The sequence below is a fragment of the Telmatherina bonti genome, assembly GCF_933228915.1.
Source record: "Telmatherina bonti genome assembly, chromosome: 18".
NCBI lineage: Eukaryota > Metazoa > Chordata > Actinopteri > Atheriniformes > Telmatherinidae > Telmatherina > Telmatherina bonti.
Genome location: NC_136616.1, coordinates 7,428,166 through 7,447,205, shown reverse-complemented (window position 1 = coordinate 7,447,205; position 19,040 = coordinate 7,428,166). Strand labels below are relative to the sequence as shown.

The 19,040-nt window shown below is 49.1% G+C and overlaps 1 protein-coding gene across 7 annotated transcripts in view; it reads right to left on the bottom strand.

Annotated features, from left to right (window-relative positions):
- The window catches only part of dock11 (dedicator of cytokinesis 11), an 85,583-nt gene that overhangs the window by 52,154 nt on the left and 14,389 nt on the right, over positions 1–19,040 (bottom strand). For all 7 annotated transcript variants that reach the window (XM_079257589.1, XM_079257595.1, XM_079257590.1 and 4 more), the window contains exons 6-19: positions 18,191–18,286; positions 15,545–15,679; positions 14,262–14,445; positions 13,835–13,914; positions 10,633–10,716; positions 10,009–10,149; positions 8,861–9,130; positions 5,318–5,440; positions 5,159–5,241; positions 4,847–4,969; positions 4,690–4,766; positions 3,949–4,133; positions 3,811–3,876; positions 271–363 (exon numbers count right to left, since the gene is read on the bottom strand). In XM_079257589.1, the coding sequence (XP_079113715.1) occupies positions 271–363; positions 3,811–3,876; positions 3,949–4,133; positions 4,690–4,766; positions 4,847–4,969; positions 5,159–5,241; positions 5,318–5,440; positions 8,861–9,130; positions 10,009–10,149; positions 10,633–10,716; positions 13,835–13,914; positions 14,262–14,445; positions 15,545–15,679; positions 18,191–18,286 (1,740 nt within the window). The remainder of the gene's footprint in view (positions 1–270; positions 364–3,810; positions 3,877–3,948; positions 4,134–4,689; positions 4,767–4,846; positions 4,970–5,158; positions 5,242–5,317; positions 5,441–8,860; positions 9,131–10,008; positions 10,150–10,632; positions 10,717–13,834; positions 13,915–14,261; positions 14,446–15,544; positions 15,680–18,190; positions 18,287–19,040) is intronic.

Genomic DNA, 19,040 nt, shown 5'->3' with positions numbered 1-19,040 from the left:
GTAAGGCCCAGAACAGCCGGTGTAAGGCCCAGAACAGAACAGCCGGTGTAAGGCCCAGAACAGAACAGCCGGTGTAAGGCCCAGAACAGCTGGTAACACGTGCCTCCGTTTGAGCCGTCAGGTTACTGAGATTAGATCAGCCGCTGACGACGCAGCGCTGGTTATCGCCGTAGGCGGCAACTGAGAAATGGTTCTAGGAGGAGGGAAGCTGCTGAATGAGGAGGCGTGGATAGACGGTGATGTGAGTTTCAGGCGAGGACGACATCTGACCTCGTCGTAGAACTCCGGACTCTGGTTGTGGTGCAGGACGGCAGCGTAGGTGCTGCAGGTGAAGAGCGAGTCTCCCGGCTTGCCGTAGATGCACTGAAAAACCAAGCAGACACAATGTCAGACATGATGTGTGATGAGGCATCCTGACATGACCAAACTGTGGAGTCACAACAAACACGCCGTCTGGGGAAATGTGTTCCACTGCTCTATCCGACCCGCTGGAATGTCGCCGGTCTTCCAGAGGAACAAAGCCGGCAGGTCAGGACGAGGCTAACGAGGATTCAGGCTCTGATGGTCAGACGCCGTGAGGACGCCGTCAGACATCACTAATGAGCGGGTCAGAAGGAGGTGCAGCCAGCTGGCTGATGGGAGAATGATGAGGAACCGGCTGAAGCAGAGCCTGGAGGAGGGGAGGTGCTCTGAGATTAACTCCCAGCAGGCTGAGGAGGAGGAGGAGGAGGAGGAGCGATGAAGCAGGAGCCCTGATGGAACCTCTGATTACCTGCACCGCATGACGAGGAGCGGCTTCAGATGTTATCGTCCACAGAGGACGTCCTGTTGGAGCAGGTAACTAACTGCTGCTCCTCCTGCTCCTCCTCCTGCTCCTGCAGGCTGTCTGTAAACAGGATCTCCTCCTGGCTCCTCCTGCAGGCTGTCTGTAAACAGGATCTCCTCCTGGCTCCTCCTGCAGGCTGTCTGTAAACAGGATCTCCTCCTGGCTCCTCCTGCAGGCTGTCTGTAAACAGGATCTCCTCCTGGCTCCTCCTGCAGGCTGTCTGTAAACAGGATCTCCTCCTGGCTCCTCCTGCAGGCTGTCTGTAAACAGGATCTCCTCCTGGCTCCTCCTGCAGGCTGTCTGTAAACAGGATCTCCTCCTGGCTCCTCCTGCAGGCTGTCTGTAAACAGGATCTCCTCCTGGCTCCTCCTGCAGGCTGTCTGTAAACAGGATCTCCTCCTGGCTCCTCCTGCAGGCTGTCTGTAAACAGGATCTCCTCCTGGCTCCTCCTGCAGGCTGTCTGTAAACAGGATCTCCTCCTGGCTCCTCCTGCAGGCTGTCTGTAAACAGGATCTCCTCCTGGCTCCTCCTGCAGGCTGTCTGTAAACAGGATCTCCTCCTGGCTCCTCCTGCAGGCTGTCTGTAAACAGGATCTCCTCCTGCTCCTCCTCCTGCAGGCTGTCTGTAAACAGGATCTCCTCCTGGCTCCTCCTGCAGGCTGTCTGTAAACAGGATCTCCTCCTGGCTCCTCCTGCAGGCTGTCTGTAAACAGGATCTCCTCCTGGCTCCTCCTGCAGGCTGTCTGTAAACAGGATCTCCTCCTGGCTCCTCCTGCAGGCTGTCTGTAAACAGGATCTCCTCCTGGCTCCTCCTGCAGGCTGTCTGTAAACAGGATCTCCTCCTGGCTCCTCCTGCAGGCTGTCTGTAAACAGGATCTCCTCCTGGCTCCTCCTGCAGGCTGTCTGTAAACAGGATCTCCTCCTGGCTCCTCCTGCAGGCTGTCTGTAAACAGGATCTCCTCCTGGCTCCTCCTGCAGGCTGTCTGTAAACAGGATCTCCTCCTGGCTCCTCCTGCAGGCTGTCTGTAAACAGGATCTCCTCCTGGCTCCTCCTGCAGGCTGTCTGTAAACAGGATCTCCTCCTGGCTCCTCCTGCAGGCTGTCTGTAAACAGGATCTCCTCCTGGCTCCTCCTGCTGCTCCTCAGACGGGTTCTGATCCGTCTGGGTGAGATTTTACACGCCTCACCGCCTCAGATCTCCATCAGGAGCCTCCAGCCTGAATGTTTTGACGGGAAAGAGAAGGAATTTCTCTGCGAACAGAGAAACTATTTGTGGCGCTGATGACCGTTTCCAGCTGAAATATCTGACGTGTGGCGGTTGTAGATCTTCTCCTGCCAGCTATAATAACGGCTCTCTGAAGGAGCTTTCCTCTTCTCCTACATTCTCCACCCTGAGAAGCAAATTAAACGTCTCGAAACATCAAACTGAGTAAAACTGTTAGCAGATGTCATCAGTTCAGATTTTATTCCTCCTACAATACAAACAACATATCAGATTCTGACATTTTACCATTTAGTGGAAAACCTGAGCTGTGAATCTGCAGCAACACCTGAACATGACCAGGTTAATCAGCAGCATGACTGGGTGTAAAAGGAGCATTTCAGAGAGGCAGAGTCTCTCAGATGGTTCACCAGTCTTTTACATTAAACTGTTTCCTATAAAGCAGGCATAATTCTCTACTGGAAACCAGTGCATGGACTCAGGAAGCTTCCAGAAACCAGTGTGAACCCAGGCTGAAACCCACACATGCAGGTTAAAGCTCCAGGATCCAGAAACACGTCGTCTTCTCTGGACCAAAGCTCATTTAAAATGTTCTGAGTGGAAACCTGGATGAAGATGTGGAATAGTTTGTGGACAGCATGGACGGCGTGTCCTGCAGACTAAAGAGGAGAGGGAGCATCCAGCTTGTTATCAGCCTGCATCTCTGATGGGATGGGGTTGCATTAGCGCCGATGGCGTGGGCAGCTTCCACATCTGGACGGGTTTACAGCCTCACACCTCCACAGACTGACCTGTCTGCAGGGAGGAGGAGCAGAACTCCTCACAGACCCTGCAGCCTCCTGCTCCACGGCGGGACCCCCTGCCGGCTCCACCTGCAGCATGACTGCTGACCGGTCCGACAGCAACGTGAAGCTTCAACTGACAGAAATAAATCCGTTTCTCTCCGTTACCTCCAGCCACCAGGTCTGCTGAGTTACATCAGCTTCACCTCCTCCTCTGCTTCAGTTACACCATTTCCTCCTCTTCCCGTCATCAGCTGGTGGAGGAGTCCCAGCTGCGTGGAACCAGTTAGACACTGGTCTGTGTTCCAGCAGGACACAGCTCAACACGGTACGGATCCATCTAGTTTGTTCCAGAACCATGGTTTCCTGCCATGGTGTCTTCTGACTTCCTCTTTTTCCAAACGAAACGTCTAGTTTTCCCCCGAAGCAGCAGCACCACGTCCGGAGGACAACCTGCGCTGCTGCCAGCTTTGCATCAGACGTAACATGTTTCTGGTCACATTTCAGGTGATTTTCATTAGAAAGAAGAAGTAAAAGGATTTCTTCAGACTGCTCTGCAGGTAATGAGACGCTCCCGGATGGATCGGGGGGGATCAAACTGCGTTTGAATCTGTGGCTTCGACCTTTCGCCCTGTTAAACTGGACATACCTGCTGTCGGCTTGGGATGCTGTTTGGTTCTGATTTCCTGTTTTATTCTGAAGTTTCCTGCCCTGCGTGTCTGGTTTAGCTTCCCTCTCCTCTCCACTAGTTCCCCTGGTTTCATTTACATCATGTTTTCTGTGTGTGTGTGTGTGTCCACCACGTGGTTCTGTTCTCGTCTGCTGCTTCAGTCTTTCCTGTCGTCCTTCAGTTTAAACAGCGTCCCGCCTGCCTGCTTCTGGATGCACATCTCTGCTGTTCTGCAACAGCTCTGCTCAGGGTTTACTCCACTTGCTGGGAGAAAAGAAGCAGGAAGATGATGACAGACTGGAAGAACTCACCTTCAGCGGAGCTGCACCGTCCTCATCCGAGTCCCTGAACTGCACGCAGACCGCGATGTTTCTGGCCTGATGTGGAGGAGACATTACGTCAGCTTAACGGACAACCTGCGGGTCAGTCCTGCCAGTCCTGCCTCCCACCTTCGTGAAGCTCTTCTGGTTGTCGTACTTCAGCTGTAAGGGGTAGACGTACAGCTGGTTCTTGTAGGTGGTGAAGGGATAGTTGTACTTGGCTTCCTCTGGGAGGAACTCCTCGATCTCCACCGACACGCGTTCACATTCATCCTCGAAGGGCTTGACGGGAACATAGGAAGACGTCACCGTATCTGGAACATAGAACACGCTGGCTTAGAGGGCCGGACCTCCACTGCTGCTTCGTAGTTCATTTATTAGAAATAAACATAATTAAACCTTCAGGGGGAAGTTTACCAGCAGGAAGCAGACAGATGAAGCTGATGACCGTTTCAGGTCTTTTCTCGCCTGATTTTACCGTTTTATGCTACGAAAACGCTGCAAACTTGTCTGTAAAACATGATTTCAAAGCTTCTGCAGGTGGTTGGAAAGGTTTTCTGTCATAACCTGCACCAACATGCACGTCTGTTTCTATGGAAACACGTCCCGAATCTGCTTAAATCTGATTAACGGAGCTTTGCACCGGCACCTGAACGCAGCGTGTGAGGAGTCTGGAGGTCTGGAAGCTGATCCGTAATGATTCGTACAAACCAGAAGCTGTTTGTCACTTCATGTGTAACTTTATGTTTCCAGTAAAAATTACGTGTGGAAACGTTTATAAATATTAAAAATCATGTCCTAAATTCGCTCCGGAGGTTCTTCGTGGAACCCGGGTTCCTGCCGACGAAAGCGAGGGAAACGACCACGTACTTGAGAAGTCAGGGGGGACACATTCAATGGTGGCATTCAGCTGTCCAGGGACGGTCTGCAGTTTGCTCTTCTCAGGTCTGAGGAGAAACAGAAATGTTTTCATCTGAAGGCCTCCAGAAGGAAACCAACAACTCTACCACAGAAGAAGAAGGCTCACTTCCTGATGTCAGCCAGCAGCTTGAGGAGGTCGTCCGTTGAGATTTTGCTGCTGTCCTGCCGATAGAGAGGAGAAAACTTTCCGTCCATGTCCAGGCTGCCCTGGGCGTCTCTGAAGACCTGCCTGGATCAGAACACACATGAACATCTCCGCTCTGGAGGCGTGTTGGTCTGCAGGCTGAGCTCGTCGCAGCAGACGTGTGTGTGTTACAGATGTGTGTGTGTCACAGCGGGGCTCCTGCAGCTGGATCTGCAGGTCTGGACGTGTGCATGAGGAGGACGTGCTGAAGATCAGGGATTGTTCCGGACTTACTTGGCGGCCCATGCAAACGGCATCCTGTACTGGCCCAGGCGTTGGCACGTCTGTCTGGCCGCTTTCAGCACCTTCTGAGCCGTCTGCAGAGACGTGGGAGAGGACAGTAAACAGCGAGCCGACAGCAGAGCGGCTTGACGTGGCGACCGCCTGAAGCACCTTGCTGACGTCAGACGTCTTCATGTACGGCTCGGCGCAGTGGGTGATGCCGTTCTGCAGCACCTTCTCCACGCGGGCCACCAGGAAGATGTCTGGGTGGGGGTTGGTGACGGAGAAAACGCCCTGCAAGAGGAAAGCCAACCAGGTTAACGGCCAACCAGGTTAACGGCCAACCAGGTTAACGGCCAACCAGGTTAACGGCCAACCAGGTTAACGGCCAACGGAGGGCGTCGCTCTGAGCGTCAGCAGCTGAAAGCTGCTTCATCCGATAGTGAAGGCTGCAGGAGAAGCACACGCTCTGCTCCTGCTCTGCTCCTCGCTCTGGGAGCTCCTGCTCTGCTCCTCGCTCTGGGAGCTCCTGCTCTGCTCCTCGCTCTGGGAGCTCCTGCTCTGCTCCTCGCTCTGGGAGCTCCTGCTCTGCTCCTCGCTCTGGGAGCTCCTGCTCTGCTCCTGCTCCTCTGGGAGCTCCTGCTCTGCTCCTCGCTCTGGGAGCTCCTGCTCTGCTCCTCGCTCTGGGAGCTCCTGCTCTGCTCCTCGCTCTGGGAGCTCCTGCTCTGCTCCTCGCTCTGGGAGCTCCTGCTCTGCTCCTCGCTCTGGGAGCTCCTGCTCTGCTCCTCGCTCTGGGAGCTCCTGCTCTGCTCCTCGCTCTGGGAGCTCCTGGTCTTGTCGCTTTAAACTACGTTGACAGAACCGTCTGAATGCTGCCGTCTGGAACTCCAACAGAACTTTCTGGAAATCTAAACAGGTTTAAACTCGCTGCACGTCTTCCTGCAGGAAGGTAAACACACTGAAAACACCAACTGCAGGTAAATAAAAGCCGCCTGAGAGGAGGTGGAGGAGGAGTCCAGCATGGTCGTCTGACACATAAACAGCTCTTCATCATCATCATCATCATCATCACAGGACTGACTCAGCTGGTCCTTCTATCCTGCTTACAACTCAAACACTTAAACCTGCTGAAGCTGGAGCTGCTGGAGACTTGGCAGAAAGACGGAGGAGGTGGATCTGGTCCTGGTTCTAAAGCAGGTTTTAGCCTCCACCGTCTCCTTTTGCAGCTCAGGATGGAGGAGTCAATTGGTTGGTTTCCATGGCGAGGTCATTTCTTTTATGAATGGATCAATATAAACAGATATAAACAGAACTGAAGTGAATCACATCATTGACTCGTTTTGTAACAAAATGAAACTGGACTGTATAAAAGAATCTGGAGATGACTTTGTACAAATAAAGCTCAACTAAACTGAATTATTATCCATTAAATCAATATAATATTTTACTTTGATCAAAGTTTATGTTTACATTCAGATTCACTCATTAATGTCGCCGTTTTGCTGATTGAATGTGATAACATCAGTTATAAGGATTGTAAACTTTTTATCTCACGTTTCTTCTTCTTCTGATCTTCATCCTTACAATCCTCCAACGCCTCCAGACCATGATTCCCTCCACCAGTCCAGGCTCATCTGGTCCCAGTTTGTTTATTCGCTTTACAAGAAGCACTTAGCTGCCAAATGACCATGGCGCTCATCATGTGCTCGGCCGCCACACAAGGCGTTCCCCAGGCTCCATGTTGGGCCCACTGCTGTTCAACAGCAACATGCTCCGCTTGGTCAGATGATGAAAAACAACTTACTATGTTTCCATAAATAAGTTGGTGATATGCAAATGAGCAGCAAACCATCATACCAATCACTAATCAGATGTATTGATCATGTTAAAGAGCCAGAATTTCCTTCCCTCTGAAGAAGACAAAGTTGAAATAAAAGTTTCTGGAGGAAAGAAAGAAAGATTAGAAGTAAAAAGTAACAACCGAGCCAAAAGTCTGGGACCAGTCAAGTCCTCCAGACTTCACGTAGTTGTGAAGCCAGTTTATCATCTCTTATCCGACGTCTGGAGACTAAAACGTCTCAGCAGCAATCAGAAATGTCTTCAGTGGACCGCTGGTCTTACTGGTCTGCCTAAACAGCCCCTCAGACATCTGCAGTTGGTCCAGTTCAGATTCAGGATCTGCTTCTGGACCAGCTTCTCCTTCATCCCTCCTGCTGCTCTGCCTGTCTGCTCATGTTCCTGTCCATGGAAACAGAAGGCCAGCATCAGCGCAGCGGTCTGGTGAGTGGAACACAGCGGTCAGAGCGGACCTTACAGCACCTGCCTGAACCAGAGCTAACGCCCCATGTGGACCTTTTCCCTCCTGCATGAACTAAATCCTGCAGAAAGACGGAGAAAGACGTAAAGCTCCCATCAGAAACTGGCAACCTGAACACAAGCTGAACAGATTCTCATGTGTTGCCTTCCAGACATGCTCGCATCATCTGGAAACACTACGATGGCGGCAGAATGGAAAGCAAAGAGAAACAGATGGGAGTTGTCATCAGAGAGCTGCAGAACTGGGCCAGCTGCTGTGGAAGCAGAACAGCTGAGCGGGGTGACGTAAACACACCACAGTTCAGCACTTTGTCGCTTCGCGGTGCTGCGAGGAGGAAACGCTCCAACCACACCGAATAAACTGCATATCACTGCTGATGGCGAGGATTTCACTCAGAAACCTCTCAGTGGAACAACCTACAGTTCCTCCTGCGTTTCTGCACAAATCCAACAGTTCTGCTTCGACCAGCTGCTTTCAGCACCCGAGAGGTCGCCTGAGGACGCAACAGTTTCACTTCCGCTGCACTTCCTGTGTTTCAAGCTGACACTTAGAAATACAATAAAATAAAAAACAAATCAAATTTGAGAAATTTAAAAATTAAATATTTTAAAATAATCGAAAAATAAAATAAGATCAAATATAGCACAGTACAATAAAATAAAGTAAAATAAAAAATTAAATTAAATTAAATAAATAAAAAATTTAAAATAAAATCAGATAAAATAAAGTAAAAGAAAATAAAGTAAAAGAAAATTAATAAATATATATATATATATATATATATATATATATATATATATATATATATATATATATATACATATATATATATATATATATTTTTTTTTTTTATTTTATTTTTTTTTTAAATTAAATAAAATAAAGTAAATTAAAATAAAATAAAATAGTAATTCTGAGCACCCAGTAGTAGGTGACGTCCTTGGGAGGCGATCGGCGTTCCTGTTGCACCAATCAGAAACAACTGGACTCTTCCAAAGCAGCCAGTTTAGTAGTAGGGCAATTCAGTTAGTATTTACTGGTATCTACAGCATTCATCCATTCATCCATTCATCATCCTAACCGCTCAGTCCGATGAAGAGTCGCGGGGAGACTGGAGCCTATCCCAGCAGGCTTTGGGTGAAAGGGGGGGGTATCTACAGCATAAGAGGAGAAAATCACAAACCACTCGGCCCGTAATGCGAGAACACACATTCATCTCAGGAAATGTTCACGTATTTTCTGTGAGACAAATAAAGAATTCTTGGTTTACCGTTCCTGAACTGAGCAGGAAACGTCATTTCAGCTTCACACACCAAATAAAACCAGAAACTCAACTTTCAGACGTTTTTTTCACTCGACTTTCCTTCCTCTGTGGGCCGACGGGCAACAGTTTGTACCTGAGTGGGGAAGCGCAGCAGAGCCTCGGACACCCTCTGCAGAGCCGGTAGGCTGCTGCCGTTCCCCGAGTCTCCATTCAGCACGACTCCTTCCTTCGTTCCTCCTCCTCCTCCTCCTCCCTCTGAGTCAGACGAAGGGGAGAGTTGGCCAGACGTGTCCGTCAGCATCTCCTTGACGCACGGTGGGTTGAGATCGACGTGGAAGTCGGCGGAGATCTTGCAGCTCTTGGAGACGTCGAAGAGAGCGAAGCTGATGAAGAACGGCTCCACCTGGGATTCAGCAGACGCCACGTTAGTGATCCTCCCTTATCGTTACATCCCAGACATGACCAGGCCCGGATGGTTTTATGATTCACTGGCTCAGATTTTAAAGCTGCAACATCCCAAGTGATGTATTTTATTTTGGTTTGATGTTTCAGCATGTAGCTGAAACATCTGCGTTCGGTCGGCACTGAGCAGAAATCTCCGATGACGGAGGATTTCTGTTTTATCTGCAGCTATCACCTCGCTGGACGACACAAACACATCCGCCGACCTGAAGAATAACCTTATATTTACATTCCTTCTGCATGTCAGCAGTAAAACAACCGCGGTCTGACGCCCAGCTGGAAACCTTTCCTCCCCAGTCGGGGTTGGTTTCCGTCAGCATCTCGGTGAGACAGGACGGAAAAAGAGCTGCTGCTTCCAAACCTCAAGTATGAGTGTGATTATTTCTCCGAGCTCTAACGCAGGAGGAGGCTTCGCTCTGCTTTATGACATCGGCAAGGCGCACTCATACTGGAAACACTGGTTCATTCTCCCTTCAGCACATAAAGGAACGAACTGGAATCCTGCGATCCTGTCAGCCGTGACTGAGTGTGTGTAGAAGCTACTGGAACAACACAGCTCTGTGTTACGTGTCGACCTGGTTCCAGCCAGACTGATATGAATTATGGAGCTTCTATTATCTGGGGCAGCAGAGGGAGTAGACGGAGGAAAGCCCAACGTCCAGCTCATGCAGACATAAATCACCAGGATTCCTGTCCACCGTTTTCAGCCAATCAGAACATCTTGTGATCATTTCTAACAGAAACTCTGGCAGGTAGCTGCAGCGGAGACCCGATGCACGCCTATAAATACATTAGTGTGTCGGGACGGTGATGTCGTACGTTGGTGAGGACGCCGTCGGACTTCTCGCTGACGCAGCCCTGCAGGCTGAAGGTCAGGTCATGACAGCTGACCATGATGCGGCGGCCAAAACGCTCCTCAAATGGCTTCACGTCTGGCTCGATGCCCGAGAAGTCCAGCCTCTGGATATCAGACAGGGGGAAGGAGAGGGGGAGCGAGGGAGGGAGGAGGTCAGATCAAAGACACTGGATCAATACTCAAGTACATACCCCCAAGCAAAAGGAAAACAAAAGAAAAAGTCATAAATATTACAGGTAAAACACCACCACTACTACTACTACGAATGATGATAATAATAATAATAATAATAATAATAATAATAATAATAAAGTAAAAATCAAATACATAAAGATATTATGTATAATTATATTGAACAATAAATATACTCAAGAATGATGACCAATAAAACCAATTAAACGGAAATAAAAAAAAAAAATTATATTCTAAATAAATAAACAGAAATAATTTTTTTTTTAAAAACTCAACAGAAAATAAAGTTTAAAAAAAAACTGAACTACATAATTAATTAAAATCTACATAAAAAATAATTAATAATCTATAATAATAATTAATATTAATTAATAATTATTGATTGAGGAGAAGACCTGTGTTTCTGGATCCAGGGAGTAGAGTTTCTGTCTGCCTTCATTCCTGTTGATCTTATTGAGTTGTTCCGTCTCCCTGGCAAACTGCAAACAACACAGACATGGAAATAAACGGCTTTTCCTCTAGTTTATGAAGTAAACACATTTATTTGGGAAACAGTTTCCATTTCATTATGAAGACATTCAGACACAAAGGCAGCTCTGCTGCCGACAGCCTCCGTCCACTGAGACGATGCAAACAGACACACTGAGGAAGACGAGCAGAGTGGGGGAAGAAGAACGGGAATCTCCTGCAGAAAAGCAAATCAAACCCCACAGACAGATATAATCCCCTCTGCTCTCAGTTTCCAGCTGCTGGGATGGCTTTAAAGGTTTGGTTTGTTTCCCTTTTCCTCTCTCAGAGTGGTAGGTGGAGCTCATCCGGCCAACAAGGAGCACCTGGCCAGACCTCCTTACAAGCCATGTGTTGCAGCATGGTCCCGGCTTTTTCCCCTTTTCCCTTTGTCCCCTCCAGTGTTTTGGTTTCATTGGGCATTTGCTTTGTTCAATAAATTATGGTTTACTTTTGCCCCTTCCTGAGACGTCACCTCATCGCGATGGAGGGGTTTGTGTGTCCTGAAGATCCTAGCAGCTACGTTGTCGGGGGCTTTATGCTCCTGGTAGGGTCACCCATGGCAAACAGGTGTCTAGGGGAGGGACCAGACTAATTACGGCTCAAAGACCTCTATGATGAATACAACCATGGACGTAAATGTTCCCTTGCCCAGACGCGGGTCACCGGGGTCCCCCTCTGGAGCCAGGCCTGGGGGTGGAGAATGAGAGCGAGCGTCTGGTGGCCGAGTCTTTGCCCGTGGGGCCCGGTTGGGCTCAGCCGGAGGGGGGTTGGAGGGGGTTCCTTCTGGGGACTCCATTGTTCTGCTGGGGGACTTCAATGCTCACGTGGGCAATGACAGTGAGACCTGGAGGGAAGTGATTGGGAGGCATGGTCCCCCCCCCTCTGAACCCAAATGGTGTTTTGTTATTGGACTTCTGTGCTCGTCATGGATTGTCCATAACGAACACCATGTTCCAACATAAGAGTGTCCATATGTACACCTGGCATCAGGATTCCCTGGGCCGCAGTTCAATGATCGACTTTGTAGTCGTATCGTCGGACCTGCGGCCACATGCCTTGGACACTCGGGTGAAGAGGGGGGCGGAGCTTCAACTCATCACCACCTGGTGGTGAGTTGGCTCAGATGGTGGGGGAGGAAGCCGGTCAGATCTGGCAGGCCCAAACGTGTTGTGAGGGTCTGCTGGGAACGTCTGGCTGAGTCCCCTGTCAGAGCGAGCTTCAACTCCCACCTTCAGCAGAGCTTCGAACATGTCCCGAGTGAGGCGGGGGACATTGAGTCCGAATGGGCTGTGTTCCGTGCCTCTATTGCTGAGGCGGCCGGCCGGAGCTGTGGCTGTAAGGTCGTTGGTGCCTGTCGTGGCGGTAATCCCAGGACTCGTTGGTGGACACCAACAGTGAGGGATGCCGTCAAGCTGAAGAAGGAGTCCTATCGGGCCTTCTTGGCCTGTGGGACTCTGGAGGCAGCTGATGGGTACCGACGGGCTAAGCGGCATGCGGCTTCGGCTGTTGCCGAGGCAAAAACTTGGGCATGGGAGGAGTTCGGCGAGGCCATGGAGAAAGACTTCCGGACGGCTTCGAGGAGATTCTGGTCCACCATCCGGCGGCTCAGGAGGGGGAAGCAGTGCTCCATCAATACTGTGTACAGTGGAGATGGGGAGCTGCTGACCTCAACTCGGGACGTTGTGGGTCGGTGGAAGGAATACTTCGAAGACCTCCTCAATCTTACCAACACGTCTTCCGATGAGGAAGCAGAGCTGGAGGACTCAGGGGTGGACTCTCCTATCTCTGGGGCTGAAGTCGCTGAGGTGGTCAAAAAGCTCCTTGGCAGCAAGGCCCCGGGGGTGGATGAGATCCGCCCGGAGTTCCTTAAGGCTCTGGATGCTGTGGGGCTGTCCTGGCTGACATGCCTCTGCAGCATCGCGTGGACATCGGGGGCAGTACCGCTGGATTGGCAGACTGGGGTGGTGGTCCCCCTTTTTAAGAAGGGGGACCGGAGGGTGTGTTCCAATTACAGGGGAATCCCACTCCTCAGCCTCCCTGGGAAGGTCTATTCAGGGGTCCTGGAGAGGAGGGTCCGCTGGATAGTCGAATCCCGGATTGAGGAGGAGCAGTGTGGTTTTCGTCCTGGTCGCGGAACAGTGGACCAGCTCTACAACCTCTCTGGGGTCCTGGAGGGGGCATGGGAGTTTGCCCAACCAGTCTACATGTGTTTTGTGGACCTGGAGAAGGCGTTCCACCGTGTCCCCGGGGGCTCCTGTGAGGTGTACTCCGGGGGTATGGGGTACCGGACCCCCTTATACGAGCTGTCCGGTCCCTGTACGACAGGTGTCAGAGCGTGGTCTGCATTGCCGGTAGTAAGTCGGATTCGTTTCCAGTAAGGGTTGGACTCCGCCAAGGTTGCCGCCGAGTGTGAAGCGGCTGGGATGAGAATCAGCACCTCCAAAACTGAGACCATGGTCCTCAGCCGGAATAGGGTGGATTGCCCTCTCCGGGTCAGGAGGAGTTTAAATATCTCGGGGTCGTGTTCATGACTGAGGGAAGGATGGAGCGCGAGATCGACAGACGGATCGGTGCGGCATCTGCAGTAATGCGGACTCTGCGCCGGTCTGTCGTGGTGAAGAAGGAGCTGAGCCAGAAGGCGAAGCTCTCGATTTACTAGTCGATCTACGTTCCTACCCTCACCTATGGTCATGAGCTGTGGGTCGTGACCGAAAGAAGGAGATCTCGTATACAGGCGGCTGAAATGGGTTTCCTCTGCAGGGTGGCCGGGCTCTCCCTTAGAGATAGGGTGAGGAGCTCGGTCATCCGGGAGGAGATCAGAGTAGAGCCTCCGCATCGAGAGGAACCAGTTGAGGTGGCTCGGGCAGACAAACAAGTCCAGAGACCTGGACCTGAGAGACCTGGACGTAAGGGCTAACGGAGGAACCAGCAGCAGAGTTCAGGTGTCTGTCAGAGGGGAGCGCAGGCTTTCACAGACAAGTGGAATAAACGACGATCGTCTGCAGCAGAACAGGAGGAAGCTGCTCTGTCTCCAAGGAGACAGAAATTTACCAAACAAGTCAAATGTTGTCAACGTTTGTATTATACCTTAATGAGATCGGTTTGTAAGTTCCTCCCCTGGTTCTCCTGCAGGCTCTCCCCTTTGCCCTGGCTGGTGGTGTCGTCATCTGATGGACAGAAATCCAGCTTTAACACAAGTCATCTAATGAACTTCAGCGCCCAGCTGCTCTGACTCAGCGTTCGCCTAAAGCCTGTCGGCAGGTTTATGGAGCCAAATGAAAAAGGCCGTTCTGCTGACTCCCTGGAGACCCCTCCACCTTTCTGGACCCGCTCCTGGTCTTTCAGCAGCATCTTCTGGCTTTTACTGTAACATCAGTGTGTTGCATCGTGTGTATTAAAGCTGCTGCCGTTCATCCACAGCCGAGCTAAAAACACTGATTCTCCAGTGGGATTAACACCCTGACTTTCGTTCAAACCCACATCTAAACATGACCTGGAGGTGAAAGCAGCTCACCTGTGGAGCAGTCCAGAGTCTCTGCTCCGTTCCTCCTGTCCTGCCCAGCTTCTGTGCTGCTCTGCAGGGCCTGTTTGAGCGTCAGCACCCAGTCTTCCATCTCTGCTTCGCTGTCTGCAGCCAGGAAGTGGCTGTAGCGGTCCTGCATCTTCAACTCGAAGCCGTTGCGGCGCATCTTAGGACTCTGACGGAGACGGGAGTTAAAATGAATACTAGTAAAACGTCACAGGCAAAGCTTGCTGTTTACATGGCAGAAACAAACAAACAATGATGTCATTGTGATTGTGATTGGTCAAGTGACGCCGCCGACATGGAAGATGTTTTGTTCTTCAGAAGATGGCGCCTTGTTTTTCTACGAAGGCCCCGCCCCCAAAGGAGAGCTCCTGACACAGTTTTATTTACAACAAAAGTTGTGCGACTGCAGCGTCTTGGCTTTATTCCAGCCATAGAGGATCATTATTTTCCTGCTTTTCTCATCACTTGTTGATCTTTGGCTGCTCCTGATTGGACGTTACGGTCAGTTTAAGCTCTCTGATTGGTGGAAAGTCTGACAGGAAGTGTCTTCATCATCATGTCCAGGTGAAAACAGAGGTCTCTTAGCAACATGGTGGTGATGGTGATGAAGATGTGATAAGTAATGGTGGATTTACCATCTAGAGTCTCTGAATAAACACATCTGGATTGTAGACCTCCTGGACGGATAGAAACGCTGGAAAACCTCCGTAGACCAGCTGGAGGGTCCATCCCAGTTCCACACTGCTGGTGCTGAAACCCTGTTGTTAATATCAGCGCCATCCCACAGGCATGTGGGTGATCGGGTAAAGTTTTGAGGGTTAAAGCTCCCGTTAGTCACACCCGGACAGTGAACCATGAAAATGGTCCAGGTATCAGGTTTTAAAACCGTCTGTTTAGAGCTAAACTGTAACTTACAGACACTACAGGTGGAAAACCTGCTCTGAATGTAAAATACAGACTTCTTCATCAAACCCTCCAAACACAACAAGTCTCTTCACCCTGATCTTCCACCTACTGAGCATGCTCACTGAACTGAAAGCTTCCTGGCAGCCTGGTCAGTCTGGACCGGCCCTGAATGCGGTACCATGCCGTGCAATGAGCCAAGAGCAGCAGCCTCCTAATAATCGGCTGGAACAAGCCTTTCTGCCCGGTCACTGGAATGCAGTAAATCCACCCAATAAAAGCTCAAAGCTGCTGAAGTGAGACGGGAAACGCTGACTCACGAGGGCGGGAGCTGGAAAACTCAGCGAGTCGCTGCCGTAGCTGACCTGAATCACGTCGATGCAGGAGTCCAGGTAGATGGAGCCTTTGGTCTCTTTGCAGTTCTTCTCATCCTTGTACGAGTTGAGGATGTAAGAGCCGTCCGGAAGCTGGGACAGGTAGAAGTACCTCCTTTTGAACACCTGTGATTGACAAGGGAAGGGACACATGCAAATCCTCGCCAACACAAGAAAACATTCTGTGGTGCTTTCACAAGCATAGACATCATATCTACACAGACGCCGCATCACGCTGCCTATACGAGCTGACATTTCACATCGCTGCCATCTTGGATGGGTGTCCATGTGGGTGTAGGCCCAACCACAACGATAACTTCACCAATTTTTTCCTAATTTTTCTCACAGTTTGGTTTGTTACAAAGGGCAGAGATATTGTTGATACAGATCACTGTAAAACATTAAAAACTACGTGTTTTAATACTAAAATATTTTTATAACGCTATTTAACAATATTTAAATGCTATTTTAGCTACAATATAAACAAATGTACAAATGAGTTTAATACTAACATGTTTATTGTTGATTGTTTATTGATGTATTTGGATTTATCTATTTTTATCTGGTCAAATAAATTATTATTCAACCTCGTGAAATGTAATTCCACACGATCTGCTTTCAATATTTCACTGGTTATTGCAACCATATGCTGAACAAAACACGGGAATAGTTGGTGCTTTATCTTGACTACGGTTGACTCTTTCTTTTATTTACATTTATTAATTTATCAATATAGAGATACAGTTGTACAAAGTCTGAAAATAAAGTGTTGTATCAAAATTGTGCAATTCAGAAGTTACCCAGAAAAACACTCGGAGAGCGTAAACCTCCACCAAGGCCTTTAAAAAGTTCCTGGATCCAAACGGTGATCCAGATCACCACCAAAATTAAATCAGTTCTTCCTTTTCATGTTTCCAACAAGTCCTGAAAATTTCATTAAAATCCGTCCATAACTTTTTAAGTTATCTTGAACACAACAGATAAACAGATAAAGCCGGTATAAACATAACCTTCTTAGTGGAGGTAATTATGCTACCATGTAAAACTCTCTTTGTGAAACATCAATATCATATTTTTCCATAAACACCTCATAGGAGTAAAATTTATCATTTACATTTAGTAGATTATTCACTGTGTTAACGTTATTTATAAACCAGTTATGTAGAAAAGTCTTTTGTTAGTGTGTAATATATACGCGTTGTTCCAGAGGAAAACAGTAATGTGGGGAAACTACGTTGACTCTGCAGCAAGACTGGAAAGCAGAGATCCATCCAATATGGCGGACACCCATCCAATATGGCGGTGACCCATCCAATATGGAGGACACCCATCCAATATGGCGGACACCCATCCAATATGGCGGTGACCCATCAGATAAGCTACAAACTGAATCTTTTTTATTTTCTATGTGCATAGATTGTTTACATGAAGTAATAGCTTTGGAAGTAAAATCTGATTTGATCTAAAGTTGTGTCAAACATGATAAAAGTTAGAAACCATGTGACACGTCTCTACGCGGGAAGAAGCGGTGAAAAGGATGCATCGATGATTGACAGCTGAACCGCGGCCATCAGAAAGAGTCCCGGCTTGGTTTGTTGCTGGTTATTCCACTAGGAGGCGCTTTACACAACTCTGGGCCGGTACAGCGGCTACATTTGTAAAAATAAAATGACGATGAAGACGGCAACAGCAGAGGACGTGAGGGTTTGCAAATTTTGAAGAGAGAACGCCGTAGCAGGGGCGCCAGATGGTCTGCTAAACGGAGCGCAGTGCAACAACGATGTCTCACTCGTCGCCTTCATCTGAAACTCGGACAGCTGCAGCGAATCAGGATCAGGATTGGCTTTTCCAACCGCGCGTCGCGTGTGACGTTACATTCATCTGAACAAGGCCGGATTATCCAATGAGCATCGTGGGCACATGGGCCCCACGTCAGGCATATAGCAGCAGTTTGGACACGAGACAAAATGTACATAAAAGCCAGATAGTTACACCACAGTGTCTGGTGTCTTGCTATTGGCTGACAGATGTTTCAGTGTTTCATTCACAGTTTTTACAATGTTGCGGTGGGGAAGGGGGCCCCTGGCATACTCTGGGCCCAGGGGCCTGTGTACTTTTAATCCGGCCCTGCTTCTGAGGCGTGGAAATAAACGTGAAGTCCATTTCCCAACAGATTAGTTCAACTGTTGCTAAAAACGTCTAAGTTATAAAACTTTAAACGGTCATTTTGCTGCGAAGATGCTTCATGACGTTTCGCTCTTTGACGGGTCCTGTACAGACGGAGCAAGTCAATATAACTTTATTATTATAATGATTTATTATAGTATTAATTGCTGGGGAAAGCTGTGAAAGTTCTTGACAAGAAGCCAGTTTTAGTTTTTCCTGCCATACGTGTCTGTTGCGTGTACGGTACCGGTACAGGCATGTAGCGTGTCTTCTGACCCAGCTTGGGACAGTGGAGGGGAAGCTCACATGGTGCATTTCTGCCATAAACTCTGCGCTGCATTAAATAAAGGAGACGGGCGTATGACGCAGCTCAGAAAGTGGATCTTCCTGCACACGTCTCGCTGAACCCCGTCCTGACCTCCGCACGCCGTGACGTCATGACGGCAGGCGGGGGGCCTGGCGCTGACTCACCCTCATGGAGACAGACAGGCTGCTGTTGATGTTGGCCTTCTGAAGCCAGCCCTGCTTCAAGATGCCTCCCCTCTGCGAGCACAGCGACGACGTGTCCTGACAAAACAACACAGACATCACGCAGAAGGAAACCTTTATGTTACTGGGATGATCTGGTAGGACTGGTTTTCTCAACACAGCAGGTCATCAGTTTCTGGTTCCTTCAGGGTTTTCTGCCTGCTGGATGAGGATCACACTCATACATGGCTGCTGTAATGCATCGGCTCCTCTAAAGGATGTAAAGCACACAGAGCTTCATTAAGCTAATGCAAGCCTGGAGCACGGCTCACACACCTCAACACGGAGAGGATATGCTGAGGCGTGCAGCTTCGACGGGTTCCTCCCAGCGTCTCTGCAGCAGCAACACACTGACGTGCACACCAGCTCTGTCCTGTAATCTCATTGGCTGCTTCTCCTGCAGCCCGTCCTTCACTCTCCGCTTCTATTCTCTCTGCAATATCATGGATTAACCATAATAGCAGAAAGAACCTGTTCTGTTTTCCATCTTTCTTTCTTCACTGATGAGACTCGATGATGAGGAGAGTCCGTTCAGATGGTCACATGTGGAAACGAACATGCATGTAAATCTCAACTAACCTAAAATAGAATTACTTTAAAGGTGGAGTATGTAAGATTTTCAATATTTTCAAAATAAATAAACTAATAAAATAACTACAATCATAATTAGATAGTTTTTTAAACATGTAGGTTCCAGTCTGTTCATATTTGATGTGTTATTAAATTACAAGTTTAATTAATGACAAATGACAAAAAGCACATTTTTTTACTGGTAGGCAAACATTTAAGAAGG